A 19372-nucleotide genomic window follows, 5' to 3' on the forward strand; every position below is an offset into this window, starting at 1 on the left:
GATGAATCAAAGAACATTCTGGAATTTCAAAATTTTGAGTAAATTATGACATATTTCTTGGCAACATTAGCATTTGAAAATGCCAAGCTTGGTGCTCATAAAGTTTGCAATGACCAGTTTACCTGCTACATTACAATACCTTCACAGGTATGACACTCATTTTCATTGATGGGAGTTGTTACTTGTTATTTGTGCACATGAATACAATTCTACACACAAGCTCAAATAGACCACTTTGAGCTCCACTTCTAATTATTAGGTCCACTCCTCCTCCCATTACCCCATTCCTGTAAAGTACCCCAGGGTGGCCAAGCCTGGAGCTCTGTCTGGGCTTGGGGCAAGGAGCTCAGACCGCTTTCAGCATGCTGTTCCATAAGGTCACAACACACTCTTCAAAATCCTAGATCTGTCCATGCACACATACACTGTGGCATTTGATAAAATCTGACATTTTGCAGCTTCAAACTGTAACTTGTGATGCTGTTTATGCATTTTGACCAATGAATATTTAATGTAAATAATAAGCAGCATACGGAGGAGGGGAGACCAGAAGGCATGACTCCCTCCCTCTCAGTGGATGCCTTTATCATCAGGCTATAGAGTCAAGCTTCATCTTTGCTCTCCTGCTAGTCTATTGAACCTTACATTCTACTCTGCATAGTGTCCCAGCTTCTACAGGAAGAATGACAAGTGTCTTCACTCCAATCTAGCTTCTTGCCTGATGATCGGCATCACCACAATCCGCTAATTGGCTCCATAGTCAGACCCAGAGGGTGGTGGTTGATGGAAGTCAATCGTTGTGGTGCCCTGTGACAAGTGGCTCCCTCAAGGCTCTGTCCTTGGGCCTACACTTTCAACATCATCATTAATGCTGTGGATATTAGTATCAGAAGTGGACTGGCCAAGTTCACCAACGACACCAAACTCTGGGGTAAAGCGTCCACACCTGAGGACAGGAGGGTGATCTAGGCTGACCTTGACAGGCTCAGGAAATGGGCAGACAAGGACCTGATGGTGTTTAACACTGAAAAATGTAAGGTTATCCACCTTGGGAGGAAAAACCCGCAGCATTCTTATAGGCTCAGCAGTGCTACGCTGGCTAGCGCTATGAATGAAAGGGACTTGGGGGTCATGATTGACCACAAGATGAACATAAGCCTTCAATGTAATGCCGCTGCTAGTAAAGCAAGCAAAATGCTGGCTTGCATCCATTGATGCTTCTCAAGCAAATCCCAGGACATCATTCTCCCATTGTACTCAGCTTTGGTGAGGCCGCAGCTGAAGTACTGCATCCAGTTTTGGGCTCCACAATTCAAAAAGGATGTGGAGAAGCTTGAGAGGGTGCAGAGGAGAGTCATGATCAGAGGTCAGGAAAACAGACCTTATGAAGAGAGGCTGACAGCCATGGATCTCTTCAGCCTGGAAAAGTACAGGCTCAGGGGTGATCTGGTGGCCACCATTAAGTTTATCAGGGATGCTCACCAGGATCTAGGGGAACATCTGTTCACCAGAGCGCCCCAAGGGATGACAAGGTCGAATGGTCACAAACTCCTCCATCACCATTTCAGGCTAGACATAAGGAAGAACTTCTTTACTGTCCGAGCCCCCGAGGTTTGAGATAGGCTGCTGCTGGAGGTGGTTCAAGCACCTACTTTGAACACCTTCAAGAGACATTTGGATGTCTATTTTGCTGGATCCTATGATCCCTGCTGACTTCCTGCCCCTGGGGCAGAGGGCTGGACTCAGTGATTTTCCAAGGTCCCTTCCAGCCCTATTGTCTATGAAATCTATGATTAGGGTACTCTCCTGTAAATTCAGAGATGTGAATCTGAACCTCTCTGGTTGAAGAAGGCTTTGAACCCTGGTTTCTCACTGCTTAGGGGACTATTCAAACCACTGGTTTGTGGAAAAGCAGGTAGCGCCATCTGCAAGCCATTTTCAAGTCTCTTAAAAATAAGGGGATGACTTAGGCACCCAAGTGTGAGGAAAGGGGATTAAGGCTATGAATTTCAGTCTCACATACATATGTGCACTCAGGGCTGCAAAGAGAATTCACAGATATTGCCTCAGAGACAAAGTTTCAGACACACACTGCTCCTTTACATTTACTGCCTAGTTTGCACCCCCCACTGAGCAGGCTGGCCATTATGGCTAGGGACAGACATTCAAAAAGCCGGAGCCTGAATTGATTCTAGCTTTGCAGGTTAGTATAACCTCACTAGGCTGAACCTGTTTGTAATTGCACAGACATTCTCTCTGGACTGAAGAAATTCAGGCGCATGGCTGCAGTGGCTCAGGCTAGAAGCCTGACACTAGGCATGCTAGAGCAGCCCTCCCCTCTCTTCCACTGTGCTGAGCTGAGGTGGGAGGGGGGCAGGGCAGGATGTGCTAATTAGGGAGGGGATGCTTCGATTAGGGAGGGGTCCCCCTCCCTCCCTCACCGCGCCTGACCAGCCCAGCAGGGAGTTGATAACAGAGCATTTAGCACCCCATCAAAACAAAACAAAAGGCTCTCTCATTAGTTCAAGCTCTTCTTAAAGAGCTTTTTCCAAGGAAAGAATGGAGGGACACTATCAGCTACCTATAGATTAGCTCCAAAAAGCCCTCAGTGGACAGCATCCTGTCTGCCTTACACAAACACCTTTCAGCATTTGCTAGCATACCACATTCTGGCTATGGTTCATGCTGTGGGAGAGAGGAAAGGAGAATCCCTGCTTGAGCAGTGAGGGTGGAGGGAGGCGGTGGCATGGGGAAGCCAGGCAGATGCTGGTGTGCCTGCTGTTTCTGCCAGAGCTCCAGACAGGGAGTAGAAGGGCAGGGCCAGACCTGCTCCCTGGACCAGAGAGCCCTGCCCAGGGCTGCAAAGCATCTGGGATGCTGGGGGACTCTGGTTTAAGTTAAACCAGGAAAGGGTCTTGGACAGACATTGCATAAACCTGTTCGACCCAAATCAGTTAAGTCTGATACTACATTCAACCAGGTTTATCTCAAACTGCTTTCAGCCATTTTCAAATTGGTGTTTGTACACTGAATGTCTGTTCTGTTACAGGTTTAAACCAGTTTCTGATCACTTAAACCAGTTATGTGTAAATGTCTATCCCTAGCCTATGAATCCTATTCCTAGGAACCAAAGTCACACCATTTAAAGTTTAAAGAACTTAGATATCCAACTCAGATTTGTGAATTTCATTCCTTGACCTAGGCTTATAACTTCCTGGATTGGGAACACAGCATCATCACTCATAGGTCCCTTTATGAATCTCAGCCTTAACGTGCATACAGTATTCTGAACTTTTGTTTTATAAGAAGTACAGTTAAGACTATTTAATTTCAATATTAGATTATAGGCTCTAAAATCATTCAAAGAGTTTTGATTTTAAGAATCTTTTTCCCTGGCTTAGACCAGAAAGTTTCTCTTTGGAATGATAGGTGGTCACATGCATCATGTATTTGAGTTTAAAGCACAAAGCAGAACACAACCAAAGCATCTCCTCACAGCTTTACAATATGTGCCCTCTTGTGCCTTACTGCTCCAATAGTTATTTTGGGGGGAATTTAACTAGCATTGTACTTCTGGCTTTAAAACTTACATATACTTTAAATAAATGTAATTGTATCACCATTTAAGGAAAATACTTTTATTTTAGAATTTTTATGCAGCCATTACAGGTACACAATAACTACTTATTTCTGTGACAGAGGTTGTTTTTATATAAGAGAAGAGCTGGAACATTTAATTTTAGAGGTGGACAGAGCCTCAGAAACTCAAGGAATAAGGTGCTTTAGAACATATAGCATGCTTCTAGAATTACTATTAGTTCAAATGTTAAAAATAAGACAGCTTTTTGTGAAGTGAGCGTGGGGGGAGAAAAGGGATATAGACAGACTTTCCAGATGTTCTGCAGTCACAGTTTTCATTTAAAGAAGCATGTCTCTCTGCTACATTTGTGAAAAAAACTTTGGAACAATGTCCTATCTAACTAATACAACCATGTTTGCTGGAGGTTGCAAAGAGCCTGAAATAATAGCCCTGAGCTATAAACTACTTTACTCATGCCAACTCAAATTCTAGTGGTGATTCGTTAAATAGCAACATTACAAACTGCGTCATTCTTCAATAGGTATATGAAAAGTGGGAAAATATTACAATATGAATATTTTTTTAAATCTTGCATGAAGACTTTTGGTAGGGGAAAATCTTTAACAGTATGAATGGTAGGGTTCACAATTAGCTACATCAACTTAAAAAGGAGGGTTCTATTATCAAAATGTTGTGAAATACCAATATAGACAGTATCCCCAGAACAACTGATAGCTTTAATATCAGAATAAATTTGTAAGATGTGTTCCACTACTTGTGCCTGGATGTACTGCATGGCACTCCTTTGTGCCTGTACTGTTGGGAGAATAAATATAATGCAATTAACTGTAGATAAATAGTGAATGGGCCCTTTATAAGAAGGAGGCCCACCATAATGAGATTCCACCCTTTTTCTAAGAAACAAAGACAGGTTTCTCTGTAGCATTGCCACTCCCACTGGTTAGTTTTTGGTTCACTGAAACTAACCGTACAGCTGGGCAGTATTTGTTGTCCATAATCATTTGCACCATGTTGCTTTCTTGTTTAGTTAAAACAATTGGCAGGAAGAAAAGAAGGACAGGTGAATCTGTGTTACTATGGTTCCTGTTTACAGTGCAGGAAAGCAGTCAACACAGAAAAGGCATAGAAAGAGAGAGAAAACCTACTGTTTGTCAGGGAAGTTCCTATACTTTAGTTCAGATTTCTACTTCCCCATCTAGAAACCTATTCAAATTGTTCCTCCTTCTTTCATCCCTTTTTCTTTATTTTTAAAGAAGGTTAAACTTTAAGAATGATGAACAGATCTTTCATTGGGTTAGTTTATATTATTGCTGCTTATTTCTAAACCCCTAAAATTAGAATTCCAAATGTCGATCTTATCAGATCAAGTAGATGCCATTTCCTTCTCTAGCACATTCCCACTGACAATATGAAACCTTGCCCAGATCATTATTTTGAGCACAAACTGATGCACAAAGAAAAAAAACTAGAAGGAACCTGCCTTCATAGAACATTCTATCCCTTTATAAAACTGTATTCTCAAAATGAGTGAAATCAAGGCCTCAAAAGAACACTCCCTACACTCATAAAATGTTACTATTAAAATAACAAGCATCTGCCCAAATAATTTTAAATTAAGAGGGTTTGACTGGGAAAAAGTAGGAAAAGAAGGAAGGAGCTACATACCCTAACCTTCTCAGGTCACAGGGCTCAGAAGAACCACCTGAGTGTTAACTGGGCAACTCTGTTAAGATGTAGCGTGGTTCTCTAAATTATCAAAGACTTTTGCTCATTTCCCATTAATTGGGCCAGCTGCCTAAGGGTGTGTGTAGGTGAAAGGGGGGCCCTAAATTGAAGCAGTGGGTTTTTTAAAACACCGCTTCAATTTAGGGCAAAGTAAACCCCTGTGTCATGTACAGCCGTGTCGTACATGCCTCTCCAGTGGCAGGGAGGGGAAGGCGAGCTGCCAGCGGGTAGAGTGGTCCCAGGGCTGCAGGCAAGGGGGCCTGAGCTTCCCTCTGCAGCAGCAGCAGCCACCCCTCATCCCCCAAGTGGCACCTGCCCACAGGCACCTGGCTCAGGCAGTCCCAGGGACCACAGCCATGGAGGGAAGGACTGGGTCCCTGCGCAGCTTATGCAGTCAGGCTCCAGGGGAAAAAAAATATTCTTTTAATAGCAGAAGCTCCACCCAGAAAAAAATTAGCAGTGGGTGCACATATTGATGTGCTAAAGTTACTGGAGCTGGTGGAACTATCATTAACAATCATTAACAATTGTATCTCTAAGCCACACTAAAATTTGTGATTAACCATAATATGGTAAGTCCAACCCTGACCCTGCAGCTACAAAACTACCACAATAATGGATTTGGAGCATTTCTACTGTATTAGGAGATGGAAAAAAAATCAATTTTGAAGGGAGTGAGGAGGTATATACCTGAGCTGTACAGAGCCCAGCTCCTTAGAATTGGAAATAGAAGATCCTCTACTGCTTGGATTCTTCTCAGTTGGAGGGAAGGGTATGGAGGCTTCACAGACATACTTGATTTCTCCTGTTATTCAGGCTGTTTCTTTATATACCAAAATATTTGGTAGAATATTTTTTGTACTATTACACATTTAAGTCCTCAGGAAGTGAAATGCCATATACAGATCATGGGTGAGTGTGTTTAATTAAACAAATGCCTATCTTTAATCGCTTGATTAGTACCAAGCATTCCAGGTACACCCAGACAGAACACACCTGCCTCTGAAAATACCAAGTACACCCTAACATTTCATTGACAACAATATTGTTAGTATGAGAACAGCAGGTGCAGTAAAAGTCAGCAAGGAAGAAGTTATTTACTAATCAACATAAAAATTAAGGACCTTATTCTCTCTATCTTGGGTACTCATATGGCACCTCATTATTTTAGTCTTTAAGCCATCTTTACAATATTTAATGTTTGTGGAAGGGCAGGGAATATCGCCCTCCCCTCCCCCATCATGACACAGCTGGCTAAAGAGTAATAACTATCTTTTCTCTCTGGAGCTTTCTTTATGTTGAGCAGCACTGATTTCTTGGGATAGGGACAGAAGTCACACATAAAGTGGTTTAAGTGATCAGAAACTGGTTTAAACCTGTAACAGAACAGAAGCTCAGTACACATAATCCGGTTTCAAAATGGCTGAAACTAGTTTAAGACAAACTTGGTTGAATGTAGCATCAGATTTAACTGATTTGGTTGAAACCGGTTTATGAAACTTCTGTCTCAGACCCCTTCCTGGTTCAAGTTAAATCACAGTCCCCCAGCATGCTTTCCAGTGCTGGGCTGGGCTGAGCTGTCTGCTCCAGCAAGCAGGGCTGACCTCGCCCATCTTCTCTCTAGCTGGAGCAATGAGGGTTGGCTGACAATTGTGGGGCAAGCCGGGCTGGGGATGCAGCCAAGTCTATGGGGACTACCCTCCCCTCCCCAGGCAAACCCTGACTAGGGTCTAGGGCCAGGGAGGGGGGCTAAATACCCTTTCACCCACTCAAACTTACTGCTGGCTGTAACTGGATTACAAAACCCAGGGGCACCTGGAAGCAGGAAAAGCAAGCAATCAACAAACTTGCAGAATCCTTCTCCTGTAATTCTGGACTACAAATCCCAGAGACCTCAGGGTCGGCAGGAAGAGGAAGTGAACACACAGCCAGAGAGCTGTACTCTAGCACCCCCCGGCTTTTGGCCTGAGTCACTGCAGATATGTGGCTGCATTACCTGAATCAAAGGTAAATGTCTGTTCACTTCTGTTTCAATTTAATCTGCGCAGTTTAGACTAACCTGCAAAGACTGGACTGATTCAACCTCAGGGTTTTTTGAATGCCTTAGGGACTAATTACAGAGCAAGATGCCACTCAACATGAGTAAGGGTGGCAGAATTCCACCTGCTCAAAAATAGATTTCAGCCACCTAGTAAAATGCATCCTTTGACATGTTTGTGTGATAATCTATACTCTGCCCTCCATACATAGTTACCTTCATCCCAAGAAGGAGCCTTCTGCTAAGAGAGAAGCACAGAAGAGCAAAGTTATCCTTAGTGGTGCCTCTGTTTGGATATTCCAAACACAAGAATCCAAACAGATCCATTTTTGTTATGAAGATGTAAAGAAAGGTGTGAAAAATTCATGCTTAGGGAGAACCATTTAATCTCTGCCATTTTCTCCCATTATGTTCCCTACCTGCTCAACATTACGTGCTCAACATTAAGATTAAAGCTGGATAGATAACTATGGAGCTGTTACATATGTTCAAGCATTAACTTTACAGCTGGTTGGCTCTTTTTATAGATGGATAGACATTTTTATCATGTGATATTTATTTTGCACATGTGGCTGGTTTAAATTTATTGTGTGATTAACTTGTGAATTGAGCAATCTATGTAACGTGTAGTAGAGGCCAAAGAGAGATAGTTCCCTTTGTAGCTTTACTTTGGCTAGAAGAAACGGACTGTACTGTCTAGACCCAATCAAGTTGGGAGACCCAAAAGCCAACCCCAGAGGTGTAACAAGGCAGCTAGTCACCTGGGGCAGCTGCAACGTGGAGGCAGCAGCAACTTCCAACTGATACCATGCTGCCAACGCACCTACGTGACCCCAGTAGCAGCTGCTATTTTTCCTTTGCCCTGCAACAAATTAGTGCCCAGGGGTGCTGCCCTGGTTCCCCTGCCTCAGCTACAGGGGAACCAGGGCAGCCGTCTACCCCAGGGGATAAACCTCTGGGATCTACCAGGCCAGTGACTGCAGCCACCTGCCCCTCCTTCCAATCCTAGAAACATAAGAGGAGTGGGAGTAGGGGTCTGAGCTGGGCTGTAAGGCCTGGCTCCACCCACAAGCCTGCAGCAGAGTACACCAGTCAGAGCATGGGGTGGCCACCACAGGGCCTGCTGGGGAACAGCTGTGGGTACCACTTGTCTGTGGGATGCTGGGCAGTGGAAGGAGAGTGCATTGCCTCCCACAGGGCCCAGGCATCGTGACATCCTTAAAAGGATCTAATGGCACCCCAGGGTGCCACAGCAGTCAACTGAGAATCATTGGTCTAACTGAGGCCCCCTGTGTCAGAAAGTCTATTTTTAATGCCTCCAGTTACAAAGTGGAAGGAAAAAAGTATAGAATCTCGTGGTATTTGAACAAGAAAGCTCTCATGTCAGATGATACCCAGTGCTGTCTTCTGCCAGAAGGAACAGAAACATGTAGATTGACTTTATCAGACAGATAGATACTGTTTACTATCTGACTATATAGTACAGATAGATAATTTCAGCATTTTGGGGGGGAAAATATGGTAAAAAAACTATATATTTTAATCAACAAAAATGAACTCTGATGATAAATTTTAGAAGATCACCATGGATTCATACACTATACAGCACATGGACATGGAAATGTCCATTCCTATAACACTGGAGGTAGAACTAGAGGGCTTATGACAGGTAAATCAAAAAGCAATAAAAACAGGGTAACTAAACATTTTTTCTATTCTCACTAACTTAGATTTCTTCCTAAGTCAAACTCCTTGAAGGAAACATCTTGAAAAAAGGACCCTTCAGTTGCGAGCTGAAGAAGCTCCCCTTCAAGATTCCGAAGCAAAAACAGAGATGGCAAAATGTAATATTCCCTCTGTTGAAAAAAAAGAGAGAGGTTAAAAAAAAAAGAAAAAGAAAAAATAATGTGATACTCCAACAAGGAGAAAAGGAGGACTGTTCAGTGCAAATTATGCATGCTGTGGGAGATAACCTCATATCAAATGTTGAACATTTAGAAAGATAAGAGAGAGTAGGGTAAATAAGATTCTGCTAAGTCCTAGAGAAGTTGCTTTGACAGTATTTCTAACTGTGATGAGAAACAGAAACCCTGGAAAACTTGCAAGGAAACCAGTTCTTGAAAGAGAGCAGGGGTCAGAATTGGAGCACATCAGCATTTCTCTGGTGGCCTCAGAGAAATGCTGTTCTGCAAATTAATTTTTTGTGGTTCAAGAAAAATAGTCTTTTGAATATGAATGAAAGAAGTGCTGCCTGACTCGGTGTATAAATGCAATGGACTAGACAGAGCCTGCAAATTAAGGTCTCCAGAGTACAAACAAAACTTCAAGCTGCCCAAAATTGGTCCCCAGCATGAACTCCTCAGCTAGTGTAAGATGGAATTACTGAGTCTAAGTATCAGCCAAAGCATCAGGAATGTTAGGGACATATTTCAGAGATTAAGGATTTATCTCACTAGGTCAAACATCTTTCCTCTAAAGACTGAAATATACTTCTGCAGATAGTAAAATAAAGTATATTACTAGTCCCTAATCAATGTTATCTCTGAAGCTTAATGATATTGTGTTGTTATCTATTCCTGTGGTAATCATTTTAGCAGGAACATGCATCTATTCTTGGTTAATAAATGGATCTTTTGGCTAAAGATCAAATGTAGCTAACACCAATATACACACAATAATATATCCTACCAAGGCTCATGCCACTAGTGAAATAGCCTAGTCTCACTGGATTTCTAAATTATCAATATTACATGCTTGCCCCCAGATGAATGGACCCAAATTGATCTAAGATGACTTAGAAGCTAAACAGTCCTGAGTCTGGCTAGTATTTGGACAAGAGGTTGCCTTGGAATCCCAGGCACCAAAGATAGAGTCCAAGAAACCGTGGCTGAAAGCTTAATTTCGTCAGATTGCCTTAGATGGTGGGAACAAAAAGAAGGATGAAGTTAGTGCAGAGAAGTCTTGCAGAAGCAGCCAAATATTTGGGTGCTTTGCCAAATTATGTCAGACATTAACAGATCCAGTGTATGTTACTTTGCTTCATCCATCATCTTCCTTTTATAATGCTACAGGTTAACTTCAAATATTCCAAAGAAAAGGATGCAATACTCACAAACCATAAATAAAAACAGATCTCAGCCCTTTTAGAGTATGGTTCCCTACCTCGTTAGACATTAGCACCTTTCATTAGATGCAAGGCACATCTCAGAAAATGCTAGTTCTTAGTTTTCAGTTGTTTTTTGACTAGAGAAAAATAATAAAGCAAATAATAAATCTTGTGTTGCAAAGAACTCTGAAAAGGCCACAATAGGTCAGACTGTTTTAACATTATGGATTCCTGCTTGAAAGCTGAGGGTTTATCTTGTGAATTATGTTTGTACATCTAACGATGCTCACATTGCATGGCGCCCCGCAGCACCCTTGAAAGAACCTTGAGGCATCCCAGGGTGCTGCAACACCCTGGTTGAGAATCAGTGCTTTAGAGACACACTCATTGTATTTTGTGGTAGTTTTATAGCTTGCTAAGCCTTTAACTAATTTAATACGGTTACAGTTATTTAGACTGCAAGCTCTTTGGAGCAGGGACCTAGTCTGACTCTTCAAAAAGTGCCAAGCATACTTGCCCCGCACATGCATACACGTGTGTGTGTGTGTGTGTGTGTGTGTAGCAGTATACAAAAATAATCATAGCAACTATCTCTACCAGGCATGATCTACCCAGTACTCCCACATATTTTAAAGCAGATGATGAAAGCATTTCAGAGATAAGAGTAACATAGATTATAACAAACCCTGTGGATATTTTGTCTTAATAAATTATTTGTTTAGAACCAGGTTATGATTTCCTTACTCATGTTGACTAGTTCTACTACTTAAAGCACCATGGAAGTTAGGAAGACAGCTTGTTAGGTAAGGAACTTTTCAATCTCAAGTCACTCTTTTAAGTCAAAAAGATCATAGTCATGTACATAAAATGTGTGCGCTACTTACGGCTCAGCCTCAATGCTTTCATCAGCAGCTACATAATTGGCAGGGATGTAGCCTTGGAGCTTGCGACCAGTTCGTGTTGACTCACTCTCCAGGAGAAGCCTAGCATACCACCAGCCTTCTTGGGATGAATCCAGTACCTCAAGCTTATCCCCGGCACAGAAGCTCAGATCCTCCTCAGTGCGGGCCTGGTAGTCAAACAATGCCACAAACCTGCAGTTTTTCTGCTTTGGACAAGGCAGAGGAGGAAGAGGCTTTGTTTTATATTTGTTGTCTGGCTCAGGCATATTCCATGTTCCCTGGGAGAGGCTGCGTGGCTGAAAGTCATTCCCTACCAAGGCTGGATTGTGGATGACTTGGCCAGTCTTGTATTTCTCACTCTGTTCACAGTCTCTCTCTTGGAGTAGCCAAGGAGCACAAGACACAAAACAAGGGCAGTGTTTCTGGCAAAAGTTCCCCATCCTGATACTCTTCCTTTGAGCCGCCTTCTCTTTCCTCCTTATTCTTTTTCTTTGTCTCCCAGGTGCAACACCCTTAAGCAAATGTCTGCATCATCAACATTTTAGTTCTTTGTAGAATTTCTTTTCCCTCTTGGCACAAAATGAAATAAATCTTACTGCAGCTGGAAACTTCTCTTTCCAGAGCTCCACTGAGAGCTCATTACAAGGCAACTCCGGAGTCAGGAGTGAAACTTGAGCATTAAAGTGCAATAGCTCATATGGGGGAATTTTTCACTTCCTCGTCCAAACAAGAAAACACGTATGAACAGTGTATAGTCTGAAATCTTGGAGGAACAAAAAATCATTGATCCTTGTGTCCCCCACACAAAAAAAGTAAAAATAATGAGAAAATCTAAGCATTGATTCTTTGGTAGTTTTGCTGTTTCTGATGATTCTTTTCTTCTCTCAAATGAGTTCCTGTTGCGTAGTTAGTAGTGAATCTCTCTGCATGTTCTAGCTCTTAGTAATGATTAACCAGCCCGGTCAGCCTGTTGCTTTAAACAGCCTGTGATGACATGAACTGCTGGAATATTTTTTGTATTTGCTTCCTGCTTTGCTTTGGTTTCTTTTCTCAATGGGAACCCTGCTCACATGCTTCAGCCCCCCCAGGCGCCCTCACCTGGGAGCACACCTGCCATGTCTGCTGCTGCTTTCAACGCACAAGGTTAGATTTGCTATGCATCAGGGATTTAGAAAATCCCCTGTGCTGTCCCTGAGGTTCTCAAGCTCAGTGTCATGATTTATAGAGAGAAAAATAAATATCTGGGACTTAAAGGATAAATTTTAATTCTTTCCTCATGCCTGGACCAAAGAGACAGGCATCTGGCCAAGACTCATTCTACATTGCTGGTAAATTGCACCAGCCTTGTAGTACAAATATCTCTTGTTATATCAGTCTGGTTGCAATGGCAACAGAGACAGAAAAGCTGTTCTCCCAGTCTACTTACATTTTTAAAGTACCTCTCACCACAGTCACTGGACAGTATAATGGCATTAGGGCACTGATGTGACAAACAGCCACTACAGGACAGATTCTCTACAGCACAGATGGTGCTAGCAAAGCTTTTGGACAGGCTGAAATCTCCCTTAATGCAGGGAACCTCCTTATTGGTTCTGCAGGGGGTGCACAGTGTTCCAGACCTGACATGAGAGTTGTCTCTCATAATGGCTCTTAAAGACAATTTAGGACAGCCATAGTTTAAACTGTCCCCAGTCCACATAGCAGTAGAGATATGAATAGTCCCCATCCGTTGATATAGGGGCTCACAGATTTTTCACATTCTTCACATGTACATTTTCAATAAAAATGCTGCGAAATGAACTGATGTGATAATTCAGTTGTGCGGGAAAGAAAATGAAAATGCCTATGTTTATTATCCCACGCATATTTGGGATTGTATTGGCAGGGGAGGGATGGGGAACCCTGGAGCAACAATGTGGACTGGAGACTACCTGAAAGACTGAGACCAGAAATGCCTTTCCCCCGGTACTAGCATCCCTTGGATGATTAGGGCTTGGTCTTTCTTACTATGCTTCATTTTCAATATCCTTGGGGCAAAATGGAACTGAACGCAGAGTAAAGGAGATTATTAGAAGTCAATACTAACCTAGTGATCTTTGACCACTGCAGTTCCTATCAAGTCTAATACTTAATTTAGCCCTGCTCCAGATTTTACTTATAATTACAGCAGCCACAGTGCCTGTTTCATCAGCTGCCACTAGGTAAAACTCTCCTAATGAACCCCTATCACATGCAACCTGCCCCCTCTCAAAAAACAAGATATACAAATACCCGGAAACGTCATTTTCGGGTATTTTGTAACAACTGCCTTCAGATTTTAAAGGCCTGTGGATGAAGGAAAACTGCAGGGTAAAAAAATCACACTTGGTCCAAAAGGATATTAATGCTGATGGTATAAGTAACATTTAAATTACTATAGTTGGAAGAGATTGCAGAACAAAAATTTTTTCCCTTTTTTCCATTTGTTAGAATTATATGTAACCTGGGTGCACCCAAGTATGTGCTCCCCTCTCTAAATAGAAGGGATAGATAGCTAAGCAGAAGTGCTGTGGGAGGGATCTGCAAAATACTATCCACTTCCCTATGATCCCTAGAGTTAGGCCAGGACAAGGGATAGCTTAATTATATACAAGTTTATTACAATTTACAGGGAAAGATAATTTATTAACTTTAAAAGATAATTGTTAATATATAACTGATACAGATATTTATAGATAAGATAGGACCAATAACCTTGTTTCTCTACAATAGATTACCATAACCAGGGTTCAGGTAAGTTATAAGTAAACCCAGGTAAGTAATGGGGAGGCATCTCAGGAGGACCTCAATATAGATTTTACACTCTGTTATTTTTCTTACTGATACGGGAGCACACAATTCACATATAAAACATAAAATACAATATTATAAAATATAAGGCACAATATCATAAATTATGAAGGCACAATAGAAGTAACTTTAAACCATTAAAAGGGTCCCTAAGGCCCTGCCATGTTCCTGGGGCCTGGATTATGCTCGAGTGACCTGTGAAGTTATTGCCCCTTGGGCCTCACACCAAGCCCCCTAGCAAGCCACAAACTCAAAAGGGACCTTTTCTGGTCCTTCTCTCCAGGAACCCCTTTCTAGCCAAAAAGGACTTCCCCTCCCCTGTGGGAACCCTATTCCCCAGCAGCTCATGAATCCAATGCCCAGGTGGGGTTCTTCATCCCCTCAAGTGAGCGGCCCTCATTCAGAAAAGCCTCTGGAGCCTCTGGCTCTTCCTGGGCTGCTCCCTGTTCAGAGCCTTGAGCACTATCTTGTGCTTGTGAGGGCTTTGGCTTTTGCTCAGGGTTGAAGACCTTTACGTGGCTCCGGGCCTTGGTCAGGTCCTGGACCCCCCGTGCAACATCTCCTGCCCCAGATTCCTTGCCATATGCCAGGAGATGGAATCTTGAGTCGCTGCGGATGGCTCCCAGAGTCTTGCTGGCTCCATGCACCCGGAGCAATGGCTGCACACCAGGGGTTGCATACTTGAACCTCTTGCTCCTAGGATCTGGCTTTGTGCTGTGCACTGGGAGCCCTGGTCGCATGCCAGGGGTTGCAGATCCAAGCCTCTTGCTCCCAGGGTCTGGCTCCATGCACTGTGCTATGTGCACCGAGTGGCTGGAGACCCGAGCTGTCTCACACAGCTCCCAGGGTCTTGCCCCGTGCCCTGCACTGCACACTGACTGGGGTTGAAGCCATCTGCCATGAAGCATCCACAGAGGCTCTTCAGGGCAGCAGCATCCACCCACTGGGAAGCTCTTCCCCAGCTCTTCTTAGTCCTGCTCTCATCTCCATCCCTCGATGTGTCTGCCTGCGTGCTGGGCTTGATGCTCTTTTATTCTCTCTGGGGGCTCTGCTTCAATTTAATTTGTTCATTTTAGATTAACCTGAAAAGACTGAGTTGATTCAGCCTTAGGCTTGTTAACTGTCTGCAACTAGCCTGTCTGTCCCTTGTGCCTATTATTGCTGGGTTTTGGCTACAACCCAGCTAGCAGAAAGCTAGTCCTTAGCTGCTAGCTTTCCCTGAGCCACCTCACCCTGTTGCAGTTTCCTCTCAAGTAAAAGGAGCCTTCTTGTTCCCTGTCATTAAAATTGAATTATAGAAAATTTGGGTTGGAAGGGACATCAGAAGGTAATCTAATCCAAACCCTGCTCAAAGCAGAACATCCCTAACTAGTTAATCTCAGTCAAGGCTTTGTCTACCCAGGTCTTAAAAACCTCTAAGGATGGAGACTGCACAACCTCTCTTGGTAGCCTCTTCCAGGCTTTGCTATCCTCCTCATGAGAAAGTTTCTTCTTTTATCTAACCTAAACTTCCCTTGCTGCAACTTGAGACCATTGCTCCCTGTTCTTTTCTCCGCCACCACTGACAACAGTCTAGCTCCATCCTTTTTGTAACCATTCAAGTAGTTGAAGGATGCCATTCATAGAGTTATAGGATAATTGATAGATATATGTCTAATCCCCAGTATCAAAAATTGCCCAAGGTTTGTTTAGAGTCAAATAACAACAACAAATTTCTCTGTATAAACTGTAGTTCCTAAATTACTAATCCAAAGGCAAAATATAAGCAAACAATACAATTGATTATAAAGTGCAAGTGGGCCTTATTTTCATGTTTTTATTATTGTTAATTTAATTACTTTTCTTATATTGCCCAGTAATCCCTAAAAACTACTTATTAAATTTCATAGCTAGTTACAAAATCTCATGGACCATATGATTATACATATAAACATTTTTAAAAACTCATCACCATTAAATTTCACAAGAGACATGTCAGAGAGACATTTTATTACAAAGTTCTCTAGATTTACTGTGAAATTTCCAGGATGTATTGTTTGCAGGTCCCTTTTCAAAATTATTGGCAGGAGGTCAGAAATGTGAATGTGACTTCAAAGTTGAGCATTTCCCAAATGTTACAGGATATTTGGCATGATACAAAGTTCCTGCTACGTCACCTTTTAAGAGTTTGCATTAATAATTATGTAGTTTTCTTCAGCCTCCTAATTTATTTTCATTTTGTTCCATCATTTGTCTGACTAATTTGTCTGACTGACTACAGCTAAGATACTAATATGTCAAAATATTAATGAAGGATATGCTACATTAATCTAAAATAGCCTGATAAAGAATAGCATTACCATATTTATTCAAATATAAGATAACTCTGAATATAATATGACTCACCCATTAATTAGATTCTATTATGGAAAATTTATAAATTTTTGATGTATAGAATCTAATTATTGGAGCTTGTCTTGAATTTGTCCCCTTAGTACTGCTGCAACAGGGAAAATAAATCTGAGTATGTCAGGTGGCTCCCTTGCCCCCTGTCCCACCAGCTTCTTCCCCCTTTCCCCACTGCCCCTTACTGTCAGACCCTACTCTCCCTGAGCACATGGAAGTGAGGGGCAAATTTTAAAATACTGACTTTGAAATAAACATGCCTGCAGTAATTTGCATATAGTTAAATTACTACAGGTATCCATATACTTAGTTCATATAGAATTGATGCATTTTACCTTTTCTGCTGCAAGTTTTATCACAGGTACTCCATAAACATACTTTTAAGCAGTACTTTTGTACCTCCTTATACATTACAAACTATGCATGATATGAGTGTAAAGCCAACAGGCTATATTTACCATATAGTTCACTGGGCTGGAGCCCAGCAGAGTCCAGCCATGGTAACTAGGGTGGCTGTCACAGGCCAGCTGGGCACTGTGAGTGTATCAATTTAATTGCAGGCTGACTGGGTGCTGCAACTTAATAAGCCATTGGGCTGTTTTGTTCGGGATCGAGGAGGCAGAGTTGGGAGTTAAGCAAAGACAAATTTAACTTATAACAATAAAGATAAATTTTATAGCAGCAAGATAGCAACAAAAATACATTTAAGCAGCAAAATATGGTTTACACGTATAACAGTTAATAAAAAAGTTAAGCTAATAAACAGACAATATAACAATAAAAGTTAAAAATTGGCAGTGATAATAAAAACAGACAGACAAATTGACAAAGAGTTCCCACTTGGTTGGCAACTTATCGATAGTCCCTCAGTGCCAGGTATACGTCAAATTGATCCAGCGAAGTCAGGCATCACTGATCCATGCTGTCGAAGGGAGCACTGGGTAAGATCCCTCAGTCAGGATCTGGTCCTTGCTCACACTGGGAGTCTGAAGTCCTGGCTTGGAACAGCAATGACCATTCTGTTCTGTCCTTCCTACTGGTCACCTGACATGCGTGTTCCTTTATATCCTGTCCTATACTATTCTGTTGGCTTTAGAGCCACTCACAATCTTACCCTACAGCTGTTACCCTATGGGGTTAAAAGGTGTTAGAAATTATTATAATAGGTTACTGCCTAAACTTGGGTTTACCCAATAAGCAAATCACACCACATCACTTTGGAGTCTGAGATTATCATTTTTCCCCGCCTAAATTCAACCCACTTGGAATTTTTTGAAATGTGTTAATTATACCTTGTGGTTAGGTTTGTCAATTTTACTGACCTTTAAGCAAAAATTATTAGATCAGCTAAGTTTGCAGTTTTGTTTTCTAGTTCTGCTTCTTGGGGCCCATGTTAGTCTTATGATTGGTACAAGTAGTTAATTTTAACATTACAGTTATGCTTCTGACAGATAGGATACGTCTGCGGGAAACAATTTTGCAAGCTTTGCCCTGGCCAATATTAACTATATGCCTTTCAAGAAGCAGATATTTTTTTTGCTATAAGTTGCTCATTAACCCCTTTGGTTCTGGCAATCACAGGTGGCCATCATAGAGGACAGTCTGGTTGTCCTCTGTCCTCTATTGATATGAAACCAGATACCTTTATGTCTCTTGAAGAGAAAAATAGAGGACATAATGGCATTGGGTTTTATATCAATAGAGGACAGAGTAACAGAAAACTGGAATGTCCTCTATGATGGCCACCCTAATGGTGACCTTACAGCACTGCTCAATATATGCGTGTATCCCTGATACCATCCAGAAAGGTTCTACATGCTAATTATCCACCTACTCATGACTGGAACCATGTGTTCTTGTCATGAGTCCTGGGATACTCCAAAAATGTATGCACAGATGAGGTGCAGGACAACATGGCCTGGCCTCCCCTCATGGAGGGCAGGGTCACGCTAATCATATGTGGCAGGCTGAGAGGGGAAGAGACAGAGGGATTCTGGGTGAACTGTCTGAGGCCCTGTTTGGTGATGTTTGCAAAACATTCAAGGCTGGTGAAGAAATAAGAATCATTGGAAAGAAAGGCACTACTCAGCTGTGGAAGTGAGGAGGAAGATGAAAGATATTCAACATAGTGCCTCACCATGACTTGAAAAAGAGTTGGTACTGAATGCAGTGGGCACTACCATGTATCTTATTCAGATGTTCTGTACTCTTCTATGTTTGTGGTATGCTCTCATCAGTTGAATAGTCTGGCTGGAAGGCTTAGGTAGGATTGGTGGCAGCAGTTGGAGCAGAAGTGACAGCGTCGGCAGCAGCAACATTTGTAATGGTGGCAAGGAAAGAGATGTTAAATAAAAGTTAAAAAGAGATGAGATGGACTGCACCTGTTGGAGGAGAATGGATGAGAACCAGGAGAAGGAAGCAAGTTTACATGAGCATCTCCACAAGCCAAGGCTTTTGCCTGGGTGTTTCAAAGCTAGAAATGACTCAACTGGATTTCAGCAGGGTGATACTCCAGCGGATGCTGAAGTCTTGTGTGCTTGATATGAATTGCCTAATTTAGATGTGGAGGAACTTGGACTGGGAGGTAACATTCAGGGATGAGACAACATACTGAACATTCTGGGATACATACAAGGAATGCTAGGGAGACCCCATCCTGGCATATTTTGATTTGGGGGGCTGTTGAGGATATCTGAGATATACATCTTAATTGTGAATAGTCTATGGACTTTACTGAAGAGGACGATATAAATTTTTGCCTATTGAGGTACTCTGAAAGAGTGAAG

The 19372-nt window shown here is 42.2% G+C and overlaps 1 protein-coding gene across 1 annotated transcript in view; it reads right to left on the minus strand.

The window, feature by feature from the left end:
• FRK (fyn related Src family tyrosine kinase) overlaps positions 1–12349 on the minus strand; it is a 94286-nt gene extending 81937 nt beyond the window's left edge. The window contains exon 1 of the mRNA XM_006278721.4: positions 11355–12349. Within this exon, the coding sequence (XP_006278783.3) occupies positions 11355–11812 (458 nt within the window). The 5' untranslated portion in view covers positions 11813–12349. The remainder of the gene's footprint in view (positions 1–11354) is intronic.
• Positions 12350–19372: the final 7023 nt, after the last annotated feature.

Source organism: Alligator mississippiensis, chromosome 1 (assembly GCF_030867095.1).
Source record: "Alligator mississippiensis isolate rAllMis1 chromosome 1, rAllMis1, whole genome shotgun sequence".
Classification (NCBI taxonomy): domain Eukaryota; kingdom Metazoa; phylum Chordata; order Crocodylia; family Alligatoridae; genus Alligator; species Alligator mississippiensis.